This window comes from Pleurodeles waltl, chromosome 1_2, assembly GCF_031143425.1.
Source record: "Pleurodeles waltl isolate 20211129_DDA chromosome 1_2, aPleWal1.hap1.20221129, whole genome shotgun sequence".
NCBI lineage: Eukaryota > Metazoa > Chordata > Amphibia > Caudata > Salamandridae > Pleurodeles > Pleurodeles waltl.
In genome coordinates, this window is record NC_090437.1 from 796198569 (window position 1) to 796219978 (window position 21410).

General features: G+C 43.5%; 1 protein-coding gene across 6 annotated transcripts in view; it reads left to right on the plus strand.

Annotated features, from left to right (window-relative positions):
* Positions 1-21410, plus strand: part of PALLD (palladin, cytoskeletal associated protein) — an 847172-nt gene that overhangs the window by 438397 nt on the left and 387365 nt on the right. For all 6 annotated transcript variants that reach the window (XM_069244048.1, XM_069244031.1, XM_069244040.1 and 3 more), the window contains one exon: positions 15973-16114. In XM_069244048.1, the coding sequence (XP_069100149.1) occupies positions 15973-16114 (142 nt within the window). The remainder of the gene's footprint in view (positions 1-15972; positions 16115-21410) is intronic.

The following is a 21410-nucleotide window of genomic DNA, read 5'->3' on the forward strand; positions in this document are numbered from 1 at the left end:
AGTAAAACATAGCTAGAAATGGCAAGAGGTTCAACAAGGACGGCAGGGAAGAAGAAAAAATAAAAGTTGTGCCTCAATCACAGCATTTTCAACTGAAAGAAACAAACAATCAAGCTGAAGCAATCTGTACTTGGTTCATGTTCCAGCCGAAAAAAAGGGAGTAAGGCCAACACACACTGGCCAATTAGAAGGTAGCAAATAAGAGTGACAATGAAGCCAATGAATGTTAAGCAGTTAGGCAGGCTGCAAGCCCCTTTGTTGCATCCACTATCTCTCGCAAGTGAGAGTGCATGCAGCACATGCACTGTCGCAGACGAGACCTAATAAAAAGTGCAAGCCCAGGATGAGTAGCAACCGAGTAAAATGACTCAGAGGACAAACATTTTTTTTAGAATCTTTGTGTTGTTATTTTTTTGTACATACATCGATTGAAGCACGACTTTTAACAATCATATCAACAACAATGAAACAATTAAGATTACGGCTATGTGCAATTATTCGGCATTTGATTCACTTTTATCACCACACATTTATGTAATGCTGTTATTATGTATATTGCTATTGGGATTTATTCCCCTCACTTCTTTGTGATGGTACCATTTTTACCACCGTCCTCCTTTATCTTGTACTGTATGTCGAGTTCTCCTATAAGTGGTTTTCCCCTTCTTCAAATTTAGTTAATAATGTTCCCCAGGTCTGCAGGTTTTCTTCTACTTTATCGTCCCTCCGACTTCACCTAAGGCGAACATCCTTCTTCACCGCCCAATCCACACATCCCTTTTCCAGTGTTTGACACTTGGTCCTGCGTGAGCCATCCAAGTAATAGCCACCCTCCGTTTTGCTAATAGGAGCGTCAATTGGGTACATTTATACTCTACCTTTCTTCCCTTATGTGGTTTTACATCTCCCAGTAGGCCAACCGCAGGGTCCTGCTCTACATGTATTCCACAGGCTGCCCCTAGATGTTGCACCACAGTCTCCCAGAATGTCCTAACCGGTGGGCAAGACGAGGCCAGGTGTATGAAGGATGCTATTTGGTCCGAGCAGCAGTAGCACCCCTTCGGCTCTGTGTGATCTTTCCTATGGAGTAGTATCTGCGTAGTATAAGTATGATGCAGATAGTTAAAGAGGGCTCATTTAAATCTTGCCTTACAAGAATCTGTATACACCTGTGAGCATATCCTATGACAATGTGACTCTTCAATCTGAACCACCAAGACTGCTACCCATGCCATTCTAGCCGGAAACTGAGTCTTTTAGCCAGCATGGCCTTGTATAAATACGAGATCAGATGTCTTGCCCCTCCATACTTCAGCAGCGCCCGAAATAAAAGTGAGGACAGAGGGGCAGCTGGGTAGCAAGGCCACAGCTCCTTGGCTATGCTAGCTACACTAGTGTGTAGTAGAAACTGGCCCTCCCCAGGAGAGAATCGACTAGAAATACGTCATACGGAAACCTTGGAAAAGGTCCGTGCTCACGAATGCACTTTGAAGTCATACATGCATAGACGTGCTCTATTCGGTTGCCAAATAACAGTGTCATAATTGCTCATCCAAAACTATTAACTTAAGTTAGTTTTACCTTCCTTCTTTTCTTTTTGACGAGGGGTAGGCATAACTCACATAATTCCTTGTAGTGTAATCATTATGGAATTACCCAGTAATTCACAAGATTACGCAGAATTATGCAGGAAGAGTCATTCTGCGTTTACTGCTAATTCTTACCACAAAAATACCCCATTGCGTTTAAAATTGACACAAAGATGCATTTTGTGCTAAGAACTATCGTGAACAATGCAACAGAACACAAATAACAACCAGGTGCTCGCACTCACTAAATGTCCTCTTGGGGTAAGATATTCCGCCAACTTATTCTCAGCATTTAGCACTATTTTCTTAGCACAGAATGTCCCCTTGCATGCAAAATGAACGTGAGGATGCATTGTGTGATACGAAATAGCACTAAATGCACAGAGCACAGCAGCAAGCAAGAGCTGCTGCTCGCACTCGCTAAATGTGTTCCTTCTTTAGGATTTTTCCCCCAAAGAACGGAACTACCTCTTACTGCACTGGTTATCAGTACTTCAGATTTAGTGACTAGAAGGACAATATGGCAGGAGTAATGTGCATAATTTAGCTGCATTTCTATTATTGTAATTTCACAGGTTAAACTATTCTCGCCTGCATGTTTTTGCTTCTCTGTATAGAGTAATGCCATGCCTGCGTCACGCCCAAAACACACATTTCAAGCTGCCCCTCCCCATCCTACTTTCCAGCTCCTACCATTTTCATGCTCCTTTTCTCCTGTGCATCACTCCATGGAGTATTATTTAACCCCTGTCCCTGGATAATTGTGCATGGTTTTTGTAGCGTGTTCCGCAGCTGGTGTACCCGCCAATAACTACGTCACCCACAGAGCTGTATGTTACACGTCTTTATTCAACTGCGTGTAACCGCAAACACAGCATTCTAAACTTGCATTCACTTCACCACGTTCTAACATTTAACATCGCAGTTCTACAGAGTCCTTCAGGAACCAAGAGTGTTTCGTCATTCATAACTCAGACGACACTTAAGTTTAGATGAGTTCCTCTTTCAGGCTTGTGGTCGGTGGGATTATATGACGGAACACCGAATCTTAAACTACTACTAACCTTAACAACGAAGTCGGAACACCGACCTCGTCTTTACTACTAATGATTTTACCACGAATGCCTTAACAACGATATTTCGTTGTAAAGGCATTCCTGATAAAATCATTAGCAATAGGCACCATTCACCCTACATCCCTCACCCCACCCCCCAACCCCACCCCAAAACCTAAAACCCCCTGCCCACCCACCCACTCCCCAAAACCAAAAACGCCCCACCCCCCAACCCCACCCCAAAACCTAAAACCCCATGACCCCCCACCCACTCCCCAAAACCAAAAACGCCACACCCCCCCAACCCCACCCTAAAACCTAAAACCCCTGACCCCCCACCCACTCCCCAAAACCAAAAACGCCCCACCCCCCAACCCCACCCTAAAACCTAAAACCCCCGACCCCCCACCCCCTCCCCAAAACCAAAAACGCCCCACCCCCCCAGCCCCACCCCAAAACCTAAAACCCCCCACCCCCCACCCCCGCCCGAAAAACCAAAAATGCCCCACCCCCCCAACCCCACCCCAAAACCTAAAACCCCCCACTTACCTGAGTCGTCACCTTGTCATCTGCGTCGTCCTCCTCAGCCGACTCCCTTGTTTGTACCTTAACTATGCATGTTCGTTGTTCAGGACATGCGTGGTTAAGGCACAAAATAACGAAGTCGTGGTTAAAGAAAGCGTTGTTCCGCTTTCGTTAACCAGGACTTCGTTATAAAAAATTCGGCATAAAGGATGTTTACCGGTTGGTGGAACTCGCAGAATTTGACTCCACAGAAACCTGCACAGTTACATAAAATCTTAGTGAGAATCCATGTAGTTCCACCAATGGGCAGAAATAGTCATGTTGCGCTGCTTGTGATGAGATTTAGTGCCCATATTGCATTCCGTGCTGAAAAATCAGTGTGAAAGGCATCACGCGGTGCACTAGAGGGCGCAGATACTCAAGCTGATTTTACTGCAGCTCAAGTAGATTTTCAGGCTTGTGGTCGGTGGAACTCGCAGAATTTGACTCCACAGAAACCTGCACAGTTACATAAAATCTTAGTGAGAATCCATGTAGTTCCACCAACGGGCAGAAATAGGCATGTTGCGCTGCTTGCGATGAGATTTAGTGCCCATATTGCATTCCGTGCTGAAAAATCAGTGTGAAAGGCATCACGCGGTGCACTAGAGGGCGCAGATACTCAAGCTGATTTTACTGCAGCTCAAGTAGATTTTCAGGCTTGTGGTCGGTGGAACTCGCAGAATTTGACTCCACAGAAACCTGCACAGTTACATAAAATCTTAGTGAGAATCCATGTAGTTCCACCAACGGGCAGAAATAGGCATGTTGCGCTGCTTGTGATGAGATTTAGTGCCCATATTGCATTCCGTGCTGAAAAATCAGTGTGAAAGGCATCACGCGGTGCACTAGAGGGCGCAGATACTCAAGCTGATTTTACTGCAGCTCAAGTAGATATTCTGCTGGAGCAGCAGCTTTCTGACCGTGAACAGGCGTGACTGCCAGCGTTAGAAAAATCTCAGTGTATGTCCTCCTAGTGACCAGAAATGAGACTAGCGGATTCCCAATCTCGCTCGCCAACTTAGTTCCTATAGCTTTGCACAAGAAAGAATTCTACCATGCAGCAATTGGCGGAATTTGGCCAAAATGTGGCGTCACCAAAATTCTGCCAGTGCCACCCACTGGTGAAACAGAATATTATGCCTACCCCTATTTCAGACTTGAATGAAAATATTTATCTTGCGCAAGTGGAAAACCTTGCCTAAAGGATGTATGCTTCAATTATACATATAAACATGGCATCTGACAGAAAATAAGGTCTGTCCGGCCAAATCAGTTTGCCCATATGACTGCTTAAACTTGGCACACAAGTTCAACATAGTTACAGGCTCCTACTTTATACTTGTTTACCTGATTCTGTGTTTGGCAAACACATCAACCAGGAGGATATGCCCTGCATTCATTATCCTGTATAGTGAAAACTTATTATCCAATATTTCTCCTTGAGCCTACTCAGTGGGATACCATATTGTGATTAGACGTTTATTTATTTATTGCCAGCCCTTGGCACAGCACTAAGTAATTACAGGAAATCACATTTTATCTTTTATTGTTGCAACATCTCTTAATTACCGGGACTACTGCTAAGAATAATAGTCATGAGACTCTGACATAGCTGCCAAGGTTTCAAATTGCTATGTGTGACATTTTCATAATTTCAGTGTAATTATGAGTGACATTTTCACAACCACGAGTGACACTTTCTCGCAAGCACACATCAAGCAATGAAAACAAGGGAAACAATTTCACCCATTTGAGAAACAAGAAACTCTAAGAAGATCTTAAAACTGCTGCAAAACACCAGAAATGGAAGGGCACTGTAAATGCGACTCACTGTTGCGCAGAGGAGGGAAGGGCGTTCTGGCAGGAATTGGCACAGATCATGAATGGTGATTCCATTTTGAATATGTTGGGGGCCCCCAGCCGGCTGCTGCAGTGTTAAAGCACTAGCAGCCAACTCAGGAGGCCAGGGGTGGCGAGGGGAGGGTACTGGACATCTAGCTTAGGTGGCCCAGGCCTATCAGCACAACAGTGTCACTCAGCCACGCCAGGCCAGTCCGGGCCGGAGTCGCAGGACTTCAATCGCCACCATGGCCACGACAGAAATTAATCCAGACCGGCACCACCACCACTGGTCGCCTGGGCCTGCTGCGGTGAGTGGGAGGGGGTCAGAGGAGGATTAATCAGCTGCAACACAGAGGGGCCGCAGCAGAAGCCACATTATAACTTCTTGCAAATGGTGCTGCCAAATGAAACGCAGCTGAGTCCGAGCCAATAATGCCGCAATTGCAGACATAACTCCGGCTATGATTTGGACGCTCACTGACTGTGACGTCAGTTTCACACGTGTGTGTTGGTTGGGCCGCCCCAGGGATGGGTGTGTCTCTGTTCACTTGGTTAGATACATTGTAACAGAGTGACTATTCCACTGCCACTGCAAGCGCACCAAGAGCCAGCCCCTGATGTTAGCGTGCCCGGAGCAGGCAGTGCACAGCGCACTCAGCCCAGCACTGCTCAGACATTTAATCTGTGCATTATGGCATTCCCTTAACTGGAGGCGCCATAATTAGTGATTTTCCATTTTAGTGTGGTGATGCGGACCACCACACTGAAATGCGTTAGAATGGCGCATGATGCGTGATACTTGGCAGGGCTGCACTGACAAGTGGCTTGCCGGACCGCCGGGTTAACAGAGCCCTTGGCCTTTGCCTTCTCAAAAAAGACTATTGGGCATATGTAGAAATCCCTGCCTGTGTAGTGGGGATCTTTGTGCCATTAACGCATTTGCTGTTGCAACCGAAGCACTGACCGCAAAAATGAAAGATGAGCATGCACCATGTTAGTTTGGTCTAATAGGCTTTCATTTTTTTTAACTTCTGAAACAAACTCCCAAACCGGAAGTTTGTTTCAGGAAAGATGTGCATGAGTTTTCTTACTACACATTAGAACAATTGTTTGTTTTCCCTGCCAGGCTGCCATGCAATACAAACTGGCACAGAAAATCAGTGGCAGTAGCCTTGCTAAGTCGGGTGAGCAACTATCACTGTGATCTGCTGACCGTGAGATGGAGGGGTCACTATGTAAAGGGGTTTTATAGTAGAGCGGCCTGAAGCTCTGCAGTCTGACCTGATCCCAGGGGTTCTCCCAACTTTAGGTGTGGCGGGAGAACAGCAATCCCTTCACATTTTAAATGGGGCACTAAGGTCCTCGATTGGAGGCAGCCGCATGTGTGCAAAAATCATGTTAAATGAGCGGTAGTGAACTACATCTCATTTTACACGTTTTTACCATTGATATGATATTGTTGCGTTGCTAACGTGGCAACAGTTCAGCAAAACTAGTGCTAACCCTGGGGCAATAATAATGGAAAAAGGAATTGGCACACTGTTCTTGCAAGTCATGCGGGGACTCTTTAAACGATGATCTCAGTGTTTTGACAAAGTGTTACTTTATGTATTCTCTCACTGGATTAATTGTTTACATATTTTCATTAAACCTCCATTATATTCCAGAGAGCTGTCTTTTGCTAGCTAGAGACACCTTCCAACATACAAGGCTGATTTTTTTGTTGTTATTGCTGGGAAGACCTTCTCTGCTCAACGTCAGTGTCAAGAAAGCACTTTCAATCTGAATTTGGTGCAGTCCAACTGCTGAACAACAGAAATGAATCTAAATAACTGTCTCTGAAATATTTGACCAGGACAGAACACTTGAGAGTGACTTGTTCAAAGGCAGACAGTATTATAACGGAATCTTGCATCCCCTTTTTTCTTTTTTTTAAATACTTTTTTATTGAGTCAAATACAAGACCATTAACTTAACATTGCCAGAACAGAGATATGCAGTTGTGAATATATATGAATAAAGAATATTGTATTTATAAATGCGCATTAAACATGTAAATGGATTAGGCATGTACCACAATATTGTATCAAAGACTCCAAGTTTGAATAAAGAAAGAATAAAGAGAAAGGGAGAGGAAGAAGAGCTACAGGGATAGAAAGGGGAATCAAGTGATAGCCATGTGGAGAGAGAGGTAATAGACACAGTCACAGCGATTTTAAGATGAAATAAGTATATAGAAGAAAAACAGGAAATATATTGAAATTTTTAAAAATGAGGAGAAAAATCAATTTCCTTCGCAGTGCGTGATAGATAGTTACTTAATGGCAACCATAGCTGATGACGTTTGAAGAAAGTTCCTGTTGAATTAAGCTTTTAGCTGTCAAGTCTATGATGATAACATACAGAATTCCACCACTGTCTGAGAGTAATGTTCTCCGAAGATTTCCAGTTAGAAGTAATAGTAGAGATTGCAATAGAAAGCAAGAGTTCCACCAATTTTCCAAGAGGCTTGAGTGAACTCCAGATTTCGTGTATGCCACCCAAAAACAGTATTTCATATGACATTGGTAAGGAGATCTGAGCTATTGCTAAAATGCGGGACCATATTGAGGACCAAAAAGCAGATAGGGATGGACAAGAAAAAAACATGTGAAAGTTAGTACCTTGCTGAGTGAGGCAGCGCCAACAATTGTCGTTTGTGTAGGTTTGAGTTTGTAAAGGCATACAGGAGCGTAGAAAAGTCTATTATTAAAAAAATATAGGGTCTGTGTGAGGCTTGCAGTGCGTGCAGTGGAATGTATCTTATACCATAATCTATCCCATAAACAATTCCCACAATGTATCAATAGGTGATTTGAGTCTAGGTGGAACAGGCGTTCTTGAAAGTTTATAAATTCCAGCTACCCTAGGATAATTAGAAATCCCCATTTTTCTAATAATGCCCAACAAGGCATTTTATTTCAGCAGATGATTTGCTTGTTCCATAAATTCTTAGGATTCTGATTTAAACTTCTGTGGTAAAAACACACTAAAAATTAGAACAACACACACCATGTTTATAGCCTCTAAATCACCTGACCTTAAAAAGATATGCTGCTACAGCCACACTGAGATTTTCTTCACTAAAGGATAGACATATTGGTCCTGATTCACAAAGGTAAACGTACATTTTGTAATATGTTTGCTCCTGCTTTGGTATGCACAAACTACAATTGTAATTTTATGGCTAGTAATTTTTACAGTTGTGGAGACTCCACAGTCGTAAAATTACTTGTAGTAAAATTACACTCATAGCTTGTGAATATCAAAACAGTAGTAAACTTTCTACAAAGTGTTAGTTTACCTTTGTGAGTCAGGCCCATTCATCATAGAGCAAAGCAGGTGAACCAGCCTTACAGGTAGCAAACCTGCTCTCCTCTTTCAAAGGTATTTTGTGGAATGCTATCTTTTAACTAGAGTGCAAAGTAGTGTCTAAATGGAGAAGAATGAGTATTAAATTGTGTGGCAGCACATTTGTGCAATCTGTAGTAAATAAGGGGCTTAGGGCCATATGTACGAAAGCTTTTTCCCATAGACACAGAATGGGCAAAATCCTTTGGTACTTCTGGCCCTTAGTTCTTTTTTGTGTGGCACTGTCAAATGTGACAAGGTCAACTTGATTCTTTTGTTTTATATGTGGGTAGGGTGTTACCATTACCTGTGCCCTTTGATCAACTGCTCGAAAGATCCACAACCTCTTTAACGATCCTATGTGCACCTGAACATCTGTAGCGGGAGGGCCACCATGGTGCTGTGTCTTCCCTCTACCTTGTTCCCCCACTTGTTTCTTTAGTGCGCCTCAACCCACTGCTATCTTTATTCCTTAATAATTCTCTTTTTCTGCTCCATCACACTAGCTTCCTACTCCATTACTCTTGTTTTACACCTTCATTCACGGTAAACATAGTAAAGGTCTACTGTGTATTCTTTTTCCCCTATTGTTATTTTGCCAGTTCATTTTTCATAATAAATTAAATTAACTTCCAATTAATTTAATGTAATTAATTGTTAAAAATTATCCACGCTTTTCTTCTGCATGACCTGGGATTCCGCACTAGGTGCCCTGCAGCTTTTTGACTACACCTTTCTGACTATTATCAAATTTGCATTTTGTCAATGTGGCCTTTCACTCAGTTGGAGATTGTTCAGTCTGGGGTTCAAAATGCACTTTTCTAACTTTTGTATTCTATATGTTGCCATACCACACATTCAGGTTTCTTTAAAAACCACCAGCAAAGAAACAGCTGTAATCATGTGGACCATTCACTTTGGGGCCTCATCTGACTAGTGCCCCCACCACATCTATTACCTTAGTTCATCAACAAACAGCAAAGCTCTCATCATGAACACCTCCATCACCTCCTCTACCTTCCCTGAAGCCTGGAAATACGCAGAGGTCACCGCCCTCTTCAAGAAACCTTCAGCTGACCCCAGCCAACTCTCCATCTTCCGTGCTATCTCCTTGCTTCCCTACCCAGCCATAATCGGAAATTCCATCAACAAACAACTCACAAGCCACCTTGAGTTCTACCACCAATTGGACAACACTCAGTCAGGTTTCAGAAAGAGTCACAGCATAGAAGCTGCACTCATTGAAGCCACAGGCAATATAAGGACCATCCTTCACAAAGGAAACAGCCACCCTCATCCTCCTTGACTTCTCTGTGGCTTATGACGCAGTCTCCTACATCACAATCATCAGAAGACTCCACAATTGTGGTATTCTAGGGCCAGTGCTCAGGATCTGCTCCTTTCCCATAGGGAGAACGCAAAGAGTCAGACTGACGCCCTTTGCATCTGAAGCCTAGAAACTTGCATACAGAGTCTCCTGGGGATTCATATCTCAGCCCAACCCTTTTCCCAGCCCAACAGTGTTCAACGTCTACATGGTGCTTCTCGCCAAAATCATCAGGTCTCAGGGCATCACCTTCATCTCCTAAACAGGTGACACACAAATAACCTTCTTCCTATTGGAAAAGACGCCCACCACCAGAATAAACCACCGATTACATGACCTTGGTAGCATAAAGGATGGAAACCAACTGCCTGAAACTGGACTCTGACAAGACGGAAATAATAGTCTCTGGAAGCAAGAACTCCCCATAGGATGTCACTTGATGGCCTAATGAGCTAGGACCTACACCAACACCCACCAACCATGCTAGAAATCTGGGGATCGTCCTTGATGACAAGCTGATCATAATGGCACAAGTCAACTCAGTGGGCACCGCTTGCTTCCACATCCTACGAATGCTATGAAAAAAATCTTCAAGTGGCTGTCACAGAACAACAGACCTGTCACACAAGCACTTATCAGAAACTGACTGACTATGGCAAGGCACTGTACGTCGGAGTTTCTAAGCAACTCCTGAATAGACTTCAGACTGTCCAGAACACACCTGCAAGACTCACACTCAATCATCTCCACTCCACCCACATCTCTCCGCTCCTCTGCGAGCTACACTGGCCTCCCCATTCACAAACGTTGCCAATTCAGAACTCTTCACACACACATGCAATGCCCTGCACAACACAGGACCTGCATACCTTAACAACCTCATACACTTGCACAACCCTACCAGACACCTATGCTCAGCCTCACTTTTACTCACACACATCCTCCAAATTCAAAGATGCAGAGCAGGTAGTTGCTCGTTCTCTTACATCTCACCGAAAACATGGAGCGACCTCCCACAATACATCAGAGACTCCTCCTTGCTACTTGAATTTTGCAAGAAGTTGAAGACCTTGCTTTTTTAATAATTCTCTGGAGACTACATGCCTGCACACCTGCTCAAGGGTCTGGGTACCCTCGCGGGTGATTAGTGCACTCTGCAACCTAATGTAACATGACAAGTGTTTTGCCAAAATATGTGCTCCTAACATTCACAACTAAAGGTGATGGAATGTTTAAAATATGACATATTTTATTTTTGAAAAGCTAAAAGATAGTACTCAATATCGTTTTCACTTCTGGCATTGTCAGAAATAATGTTACAGTTTATTTCACAAGAAACAGCCTCGGCAGGAAGGATAACAACTATCTCTAGATTTTTGAAAGACGTTTCTATAACATTGCTTAGATAGAGAAGCACTCAGTCAGTGCAATGGAGGCACATTCATCCTCTATGCAAATAGGTGCTTCAAGTGTTTTCCTTGTGCCATGAGCAACTTTACTCTGGCTCACTGTGAGATCTATGGGACAATAGGAAAGGCATTCCATGATAAGTAGGAGTGAAGTATGCAAATAAGTGATGGGTGGAATGCTTGAAATAATCTCAGCCACTGGTAATTACTTGGGCTGCATCCCAGTCCCTATTTTTTCCACGCAGTACCAACTCAGCTTGGATCCAGATATATGCAAATCTGTCTTGACCCAGCTCCTGTAGGTACAGTCTAAGCCAAACTGCCAGGCCAGGACCTCCCTGAACTGGAACACAAGCAAACCAAGGGCAGTTTAGCCTTGACTGGAGCTCTTCAGTCAGCTGTAACTTGGTTCCAGTGCACAGTGAGCACAGGACCCACATTTGGGCATTCCTGAATCATAGGGGAAGTATTGGTTCACAGCCCTTCCACCTCAAGTGCCACATTGCCCTTTCCATTTGCTAGGATGATGTAAAAGAAGATGCATCCAGTGCTGCTCTTCTCATGTTTAGCCCAACACCCACCATCGCCTCTTCAATACTTTATGTGTGCCTCTGCCCTCTTGTGGACTTTTTGCTCTCCATGGTCCTTCTCTGCCAGAGCATCATACACTCTCTGCTTATTAGGTGATTTTCCTTCTCAACCTCCCCCTGGTATCCCATGAGCTCTTTCTTTCGGCACAGTGCCTAAATTATTTTTTAAGTAGTCTTAAATATATAAAAAATGAATTGTGCACAAACCCGCATTTTTACAGGTTGTTCATATTAGATTAATCTGCGAGTGTCCTGTTTCATGGCTAGAATTCACTGACAAGAACTCATACACTCAAGGTTGAAATCTGTGTGAAACTGGGCTTCCTTCACCAGATTGTCCTAATACCCTGGTCCTTTTTCCTAGTAGCTGCCTTACAGACCTTAGCCTGAGGATGGCAGGAGCAGTGCAAAACAGAGTTGTTATGCAGGTAGAAATCTAAGTTCAGGAGCCGGGTGAAATCTTTCTAAATGTGCTTTGAGGGCATTTACGACCAGCGACTTATGGCAGTATCCAGGTGATTCAGGTAGATGTGGGTGATGCCCTTCTGAATCATCAAGAAGGACAGCCACAGTAATAAATGTTTAATAGTAATGCCTTGATGAGAGTGTGCTCATATGAAATCATAGGATGGCAAGGTAAGCTGGTGATTGGTAAGGGTCATTGTAGGGTCTCCTGCCAGCCACATGTAGTGTTGTCTTTCACTGTCTTTGTAAGACTCATTTGTGATAATTGGCTGTTAAGAATGTCGTGATTGGGGTTTGCAAACGCTTGGGACTTTCCTTCAAGTCTACAATGTTGTCGGAGGCAACAGCAGAGTGTCTGAAAGACAGATGGAACTGGTGTCATGAGGTGCAGCCTTGCAGACCACGGTGACAGATGCACAGAATCTAAAACTGTATTGTTTCATTATATAGGAGCAAATGCATGGCTCCAGCATGGTTATGATGTAGGTTTGCTTTCACAGATCAGGAATGAGCTGCGTAGTCTGTTTCCCGGTTCTTTAGAACTTTTCTACCTTCTTAGATCTAAGCGCAAACAGGTTTGCACTCTCCAAATCTGGAAGTTACAAGTGATTTTCCCAAAGAAATTTTATGAAGAAGGTGCAAGGGAGAAAAGAAATCCTCATGGATGGTGTTGTTAAAAGATTGGACTCCTGGTGACTGTGTTAACTTACATAGAGTGCTCAGGCTACAAGCCTTGTAGATTGACATTTCAGGCACTCTTTGTGAGCCGGGAGCTGATAAACTGTAATTTTTAGGAGTTTTAGGAGTGCATTAAGTCAATGACCAAGATTTCTGGTGTCTGACTATTCTGCAGACAGTTCTGGGACACTTTTAGGCGCTTTATCCCTTGCTGGTGTTCCTTCAACTCGTTTTCAGTTTGAAATAGATCTGGTGTTGTCTTCAAATTGGTGCTTGTGAATGAAGGCTACCTTCCAAGGTGTGGTCCCTCAGCCATATGAGAGCTGAAGACAGTAGGTGAGAGGGATGTTGATAGAAGTATTCAGATAAAAAAGTACCCCAGAAAGATTTTCTGAGTGTGGATTTCAGGAAGGATAAGAATCAGTCAAGTGCAGCCCTTTCAATTCCATCAAACGATACAAGACATTCAATCCGCATATTGTGATGTATGGTTCTGAGAGGCCTTTCAGAACGTGTGCTGCAAGTTCATCTTTGATCGTGTGCAGTGAGATGTTAGTCTCTTATGTTTAGTGGAGTAATTCTAGCCGCTTGATGTAGTCAGACAGCAGATCGGAAATTGCTCTGCGTGTTGTTTTCCTATTGGATGAAGAGTTGAGCATTAATAATGATTCCCAGTTACTTTGTAGTACAGGGTAGATATAATGAGGGCCAATAGCCAGCGTTTAGTTTGAAAAATAATAAGTGCTGCTCAAATCTTTGCTGTGAACCACATGGCCTACAATACAGAATATCAAGGCTACAGTCATGATTCCACCTCATCCCTCTTTTATCCAACACCAGGCACACACTGGCAGCGATGCGGAAGGGTGCGTAATTGCGGTCGGATCCGGCAGTAACAGGACAAATTAATGCTTGGATTCTTGAATTAGCTGTGGAAGCCGCACTTTGGCTATATTATCACAACCTAATACATCCAACTGGGAACGTTTTGACTAGAGACAATCTAACACAGATGTGCAGTTATTTGGTATTCAATTGGCTAACTATTACTGGAACAGTATATACTGAGTACAGGAAGATAAGCCTTGATAAAGTTCCTCACAGGACGAAACACGTGTCGGCTGAATGTGATCCGAAATTTGCAAATCAATCTGTTTATACTGGAGGACAAAAACTTTCACTGCCCAAAGTCAACTGATTGGACATTGCACATAATTTTCTATGGACTGATTGGAATTTTGGTGCTTTGACTTTGAGCTCTTTTGGAAGAACATCTGTCTTTAACTGGATTATATGATTTATGTTAAATGTGTGGCATTTATTTTCTTATTTCGATGTGTTTGTGACATTTTTGGAACATTTATGTATTTTTGTTTGTTTTATAGTTATTGCTTCATACTTATTGGTATTTTTTGTGTTAAAATTGGTAACTGATACAGCACAGTCTTGGATCCATCACAAATCAAGGTCATCTCCGTCTATCACTTCATGAGCATTTACAGCATTTTGTGACATAATGTTTGATTCCATGTATACAGTTAGGATTTCAAATTAATTACTTAAGGAGTGCTCCGTTCATTTTTCTGTTACCAGGCACACACTGCCCATTTATCTCACTCATTCGGGTTCCTTTTCATCCTTGCTTTAGTTTGTTGTCACTGTTTTTCAGTCTTTCTCTTCCATTTACTCCCTCTCGCACGTTAGGTCAAACTCTGGTGCAGAAAAATGAGTGCCAATCTTCAAAAATGAGTGCCTGTGGGCCCCATCTGCGGCTCTATTTAAGTACTGCCCATAGGTAAACATGATGCAAGGGTTTAATATTTAGCATTTTAAGAGTAGAGTAATTATTATGTGTTTGAGATTGTGTGGGACGTCCTTAGTTGAGCTGCTGATGAGAGGAGGCAGTGAAGCAAGGTATAGATTGAGTCCTTTGTGTTGCAGATTTTTGTGGGTGGTGATGAGTATGAGAAGAATTATCCATTACTCTTGGTTAGTGGTGAACTTGCTGGATAATGGATGGCACAACATTTTCTTTGTGTGGGTAGGCTGGTGATGGGCAGGCCTTGCAATGTTTTCTTTACAGAGTGAATCTGCCATTGGGTTTTCGTAAGCAGTGCAGTTTTTGGACAGTAGCTTACTATAAGTGGGGAACAGTTCTTTGTGGGAGTTATCCATCTTCAGGATATGTGCATGGAAGTGGACAGTCTTTGTTCTTTAAGGGCCTGATTACGAGTATGATGGGCCATAGCACCGCCGTAAGTGCTGTGGAGGTCCAACTGCTGCATCCCTGACGGTCCATCTGCCAAATTTATGATGCTGGTGGTCAGACCACCAGGATTAGAGATCCCGAAGGGTTGGCTGCAGTGAAAGTGGTGGTCAACCACATTGGTGCTGAGTTCGGTACTACTGTGCTGATCACGACTTTCCTTTCCGACAGCCTTTCCATGGTGGGGTTCCAGCCATGAAAAGGCTGGCGGAAAGGCAAGGCCACTGGGGGGCCCCTTCACTGCCCACTACCATGTTGTGTCTGCTATGACGGGCAGTGCGCATTCCGAGGGTGCTGGGTGCAATGCCATTGGCCTCGACTCCCTGAGGGAGCCGAGGCGAATGCTGCTTCACTGTTTCCGAGGGTCAGCCCAATACAACAGTGGTGAGGCAGCCAGCTTGACGGCCTCCTCACAACCGCTGTATTGGAGTTTGGGCGATTCAACCACCAAACTCATAATCAGGCCCTAAAAGTCTCTTTACCAAAGGATCTATACTTTAAGAGCAAATTGTGACAGCATGAATTAATGATCATCATATACCTGCGCACTGTCAAAAGTGCACATACTGCAATACTGTGATTTAAAAATGCACAGTGCAATACGATTTAAAGCTATGATATAAAAAAGCACATACCGCAATACAGTGATACAAAAATGGATAGCGTAATACTGTGATTTTAAATTATACATACAGCAACACCGTGTTTCGATATACTGATGCCATTCGAGTATCCATCTCCTCTCGTTGCGTCAGGCTAATAGTGTGGTTTTAAGAACTTTTCTCGTGTTTCAGGAGCTTCAAAGCATCGCAGCGTACGAAGGGCAGGTCGTGGTGCTTGAGTGCAGAGTTAGAGGCACCCCTCCCCTGGAGGTCAATTGGTTTCGCCAAGGCACTGAAATCCAAGACTCTCCCGACTTCCGGCTGCTTCAGAAAAGTAAGTGACACAATTGCTCGCTCCCTAGGACAGCCGTCCACAGTGTTGTTAATTGTCAGATATTTGATGCGGTGTGTCAGGTGGGTGTGTGAGCGGGGAAGGATTGAATGTCTTACTGCAAAAAAAACGCCCAACGCACTTATAGCACGGAGTTGAGAAAACTCCATTAGCCCTGACCACCTGAGACAACAATGAGCATCTGTTTTCCCACAAATCATTGCTTGCCTGAAGTTTGTAAGTCATCAAAGCACATAAATTAACATATTTTCTACATTCACTGCGTGGGAACCTTTCAGCAAGAAAGGTGTTTTGTTATCCTGATGGAGTGTGCCTTGATGCCGAGAGTGCCCCCGGTGGGCGCACCCGCAGCAGCGTTAGACAGGGGGCCCTCCCTGCACGGCTAAATAACAATAATGAAGATAAGACTTCATACCTCACTCCTGCCATTTCTAATCCATGTAAAGCAGCAAACACTACTATTAACTGATGTAATGGTTATTCAATTTACTGACCTTAGAAGGAGAAAAGCCCGAATCGGCCACTAGACTTGTTCAGAGGCAATAGTTCAATTCACTGAGCAATCCTACTAACCTTAGATTTTTTTCGTAGCAGTCATAATGTTAAAATAAACATCTTCCGAGACTATGGCGAACAAGTAATTTAGGAGATATACTTCTGATGTGTCAAGGGCAAGAAAAATGGCACTTTGGAGCATAAGAGTCGACGCCACATGCTCTTTTCGCCATGTGTCGTTTAGCCTGGTTGCCCTTCTGTAATTCTGAACACGCAAACGTAGAGGAAGTACGAGGAAATTTAAATATTACAGGTTTTTTTTATTTGCTCGGGCAAGCATGGAGTAGTTGACCCGAAGTGGGTTCCCACCATAATGTAGTCAATATATACCTTTGTCCATCGCAAATTCTGTCTGGATGCTTTCTAGAGCCAGGCAGCGTGGCCCAGAGCACACGTCCTTTCTCTGCTCATGGTTAGCACTGCACATGTCGATTACAGGTTGCAGGGTCCCCTCAAGAGTGGATGTAATTAAGAAATGCACCCCAGTCAAGAGTACCCATTTGTGGCAATGGCTGCAGGTGGACCCCACTGGCAATCTATTTGGGGGACTCGGATTCTTTTTGTCCCACCCATGTTCTGTGATCCCTATCAAACGCCCCACCCCCTGCCTGCTTGATGTGTGTCACGCTAATCAGGCACTTAAAATCTTGTTATATAAACGTGTCCAAGCAGTTTTTAGGTCAAGCGCGCAAGTGCTGTGACCTGTTGTAATTATTGTGGCCTTTTAACCATGCCCATCTCACACACATCACTTTCATTTGTTCCTTGACGTGCCTTTCAAAAATAACTTGATGTCATTGGTACATTTGTCCCTCCTTGAGGCTGTTTTTGTCACGACTTGCAGACTACCTCTGTTACATGGATTATTGCAGGATTGCCGATTTACTTAATCGTGGGCAAACAATTTTTGTCTTTTGTCTTTCCCCTTCGTGCTGCTTGGCAGCATGGCCTTGGGGACGCAGCATTTTTTATGTCAAGTGCAAGCACTGTTGTAAGTATTGTGGGCTTTTAACCACCCCCTTCTCACACCCATCACTTTCATTTGTTACTGGGCTTGCCTTTCAAAAATCACTTTATGTTATTGGTAAATGCTTTACGTTTGTCCCTCCTTGAAGCTGTTTTTGTCTCACCTTGCAGACTGCCCCTGTTACATGGATTATTGCACGATTGCCAACATGCTTCAGCGTGGGCGAACAATTTTTTTCTTTTGTCACTCCCCTTTATGCTGCATGGCCGCCATAGCACTCACAGCACGAACAGGCACAACAGCATGAACTCGATCAGTGGTACTGGAGCGGTGGTCACATTGTTCATAGTTACCTAATCAGAGTCATTTCTTGTGGCTCTCCCCTTAAAACACTGGAAATTGCTAAATGCTTTACGTAAAACAGAAATCCTCAAAGCGAAAGTGCTCTCCCGGCACAGTGGGAGAGCCAATACTACAATATTCACTGCATTCAGGAAATACGTTCCATAATGCTTTGCAGGGGATTACTTTTACAAAACACTTTTGCTCATAACTCAGCATGTGGTGGTCCTAGGACAATGGGACCACCACCAAACCTTTCAGCACCACACACCCTTTCTGTTTAGGTCACCTCTGGGTCCCCTCACTAGGTTAGTGGGGAACCCAAAATTAAAAACCACTCCCACCATTCGGTGTCATTTTAAGTGCTATCATAGCTTACATTTTTGTTTTACTGCTGGGAGAAGTTTTATTTTAAGGCCTTGTTTGTAATATCATTGCAGTAGGCCTGCTAGCCCTACAAATGCCTTTGGGGGCTAAATTGATGGTTACACTGCATTACTTTCTCCTGTTTTTTTTTTCATGGGGTTATGCTCTGTAGGGGCTAACAATATGGTTTCATCACCATGTTTCTTACAAATGATATTTTTGTTATGGTGCCCTCTATGGGCTGTTTTGAATATTACAGTCTAATGCCAAAAGTTTATTTCTGATAAAGGTTTATATGATATATGTTTTAATAATCTTTCCTTATGACAATTATGACCTTGATTCAGGCCAACTTAACATCCTTATTACACTATTACTGCTTGAACACTCTTGGTATGTTTAGGTGACCCTTCTAGTGTATTTCTCCCCTGTGATTGTCTTGTGTCTTTTTTTGGGGAATTGTGTTAGCCAGCCAGAAACTCTGATGGTGGCGTGGTGAAAGTGGTATTCTATTGGAATTAGCATGGCAGATTTAAATTAGGATGCTAAATGGCAACATTTTTATTTTTTGCTGCCAATAGAGGAAGAAGATAAATGGAAGTGCTTTGGTTACTGGAATTATATGGGATGAAAAGATTAAATTATGAGGCAGGGTTGACCAAATTATGTGGCAAGAAAAATCCAGTTATGAATTTACAGTGCCAATAGCTCTAACTCAAGCAAATATGAGACCTATTGCATTGCAAATGCTTTTTTTTCTTCTTTCCCATTGCCACGATGGGCCATGGGCAGTAGGAAGACAGAGAATGCTTCTTTCACGGTGCCTGTGTACCTCAGGCTTCATCAACCTTGTTGCCTTGGCCCATGGTCATGGCCTCAAAATGTCTCCTTGCCTTATGCTGCTCCCCTACAGGAGAAATATCATACACTGTAACACAGTCTGATGGATTGTAACCTGCTTGTGAGAAAGAGGGTAAGAAATGAATCCAAGGCACGTCAACGAACAGAAGCCACATGATATGCACACCACATACGCTTGCTCATTCCCATTGGGTTTTTAGGACGTTCATTTGTCTGCCTTTCTAAGGTACTGTGGATTGTACCCTTAATTGTGAATTTCGCCACCTGCTGTTAACTGACAGAAGAGTAGACGTTTGTGCTCCTTCGAACTTCACCCTCCTGTAGTTATGTCTGGGTGTTAATGGAAGTTAGTTTTCCGAGACTGAACATGTTCCCTGACAATCAGTACCCCTACATAAAAAGCACCTATCAGAAAGAAAAAACAGATTTGTTTTTTTGAGACAAGACTATAACTGGATTTCTGCACTTTCATGCACACTAAGCTCGTTATTGTAAAACTCTAGGCCTGCATCATGCTCTTTCATGACATTCGGACACCTTTAAATACATGACTGCTTAACAAGCCATCACTAACATCAGCTCGCCTTCTGTGTCAAAATGCACAGTGCAGGCTGATGCGTGTTGACTATAGGGGGCCCATGATTCGTGGAAGGTACAGGGTGCCAGTGGTTAGCCAAGCCTGATCCTCACTCTAATATCAGTAGTGAAAATGGCCTGTAATTTTTAAGGAAGCATGTGGACCCAATGACCATCCCATCGTTCCATGTTGGCTTTCGGTACTGTAGTCAGTCCTACATTTCAATTGCATTGTGGAACTTGTGGTTTTGACTTAATCAGTCTGAATGCAGGAATATGTGTAGAAGAATGCCTGTCAAACTGGGTGCACTGGTCTTGCCTAGTTTGGGACAGCTTGGAATCTTTGTGTGCTGTCTTCAAATTGAACAATTTAGCACTTTGCCGTGCCAGTAGTCGGATGCACCAGAGGTGAAAGTGAGCCACGTCCATAGTGTAAGTGGGAAGCGGACTCCTGAGAAACCTTTGGGCACTGCATTTATTTATTCATTTTCCAAAATAAGCACTGCTAGTGCCCACTGGCCACCCTCCAAGCCTGTGGAAGGTCCCCAGACACATTCACAGAACCGCAGGAGAGGTTACCACTCTGAGGGTTTGCAGGATGCTCTGCTCCACGGACACTATTACTGTAATACAGCACCCCAGGGTGATGGCACACTGACAATCCACCTGCTCCCACCACATGTTACGTCCCAGCACGTGCTCCTTAACATGGCAATGATTGTGCAGCAAAGTGAGAAAACACCCCCGCTGCAGAATGCTCAGCCAATGCGTTGCACTTGCTGCGATTTTTCATACAGAGCAGGCTGTCCCTGTCGACAGTGATCCTTCGGTCTTTTCAGATGAATCTATCCTCTAAAATGCACCCTTTTCCTGCAAGGAGGCCTCAAAGGAAAAAGGGGAACACTGTATATGCGTTCAAGTATATGTTTTTATGTTCCTTGGAGTCGAAATTCCTAGAAGTTGGAGAGCAGCTTGAAAGTTTTGTGGGAAAGATAATGGGAGGTGTTATATTTCTGCTGCTGATGGTGCAGCGGATGGGTTTTTCCAAACATTGGACTTACCACATCCGTACTAGTTGTTGTTAGACAGTCCATGTGGCTGCTTCACAAAATCATTAATGAGTAAGAAAAGTAGTATTATAGGAGTACTCTTTTATGTACTCTTACATGCCTTTGTAAATTAGGCATAAAACTTACTAAAAGAGCAAAGAGGGCACAGTTGTTTCTATTTGTAGTAATTATATATTAATATTTTCTGAATATTCCCATTTTATTTCCATTTTAGGTGTTTGGGACCAATTCCCAAAGCATGTCACAGTACATGAAAGTATACAACAGGAGTACTACTTTACATACTCATAAATACCTTTGTGAGCAGACCCCATATGTCTGCTTTGCCAACTCTCAAGCCACTCGCCTCCATCGGGGTAATGATGGACAAAAAGACAAAGTATGTTTGTGTTTGCTGTTGAGTTAGATAACCCAGGCTGCCTGGTGCATTGAAGCTGTGTGAGTAGTGTAGTGACGCTGCCTCACAGCACCAGCTTAAAGCATTCCTATGGTCAGTATTATTCTCTCTCCGAGAACACAGCTTGGGGCAGGTTTTCTGTCT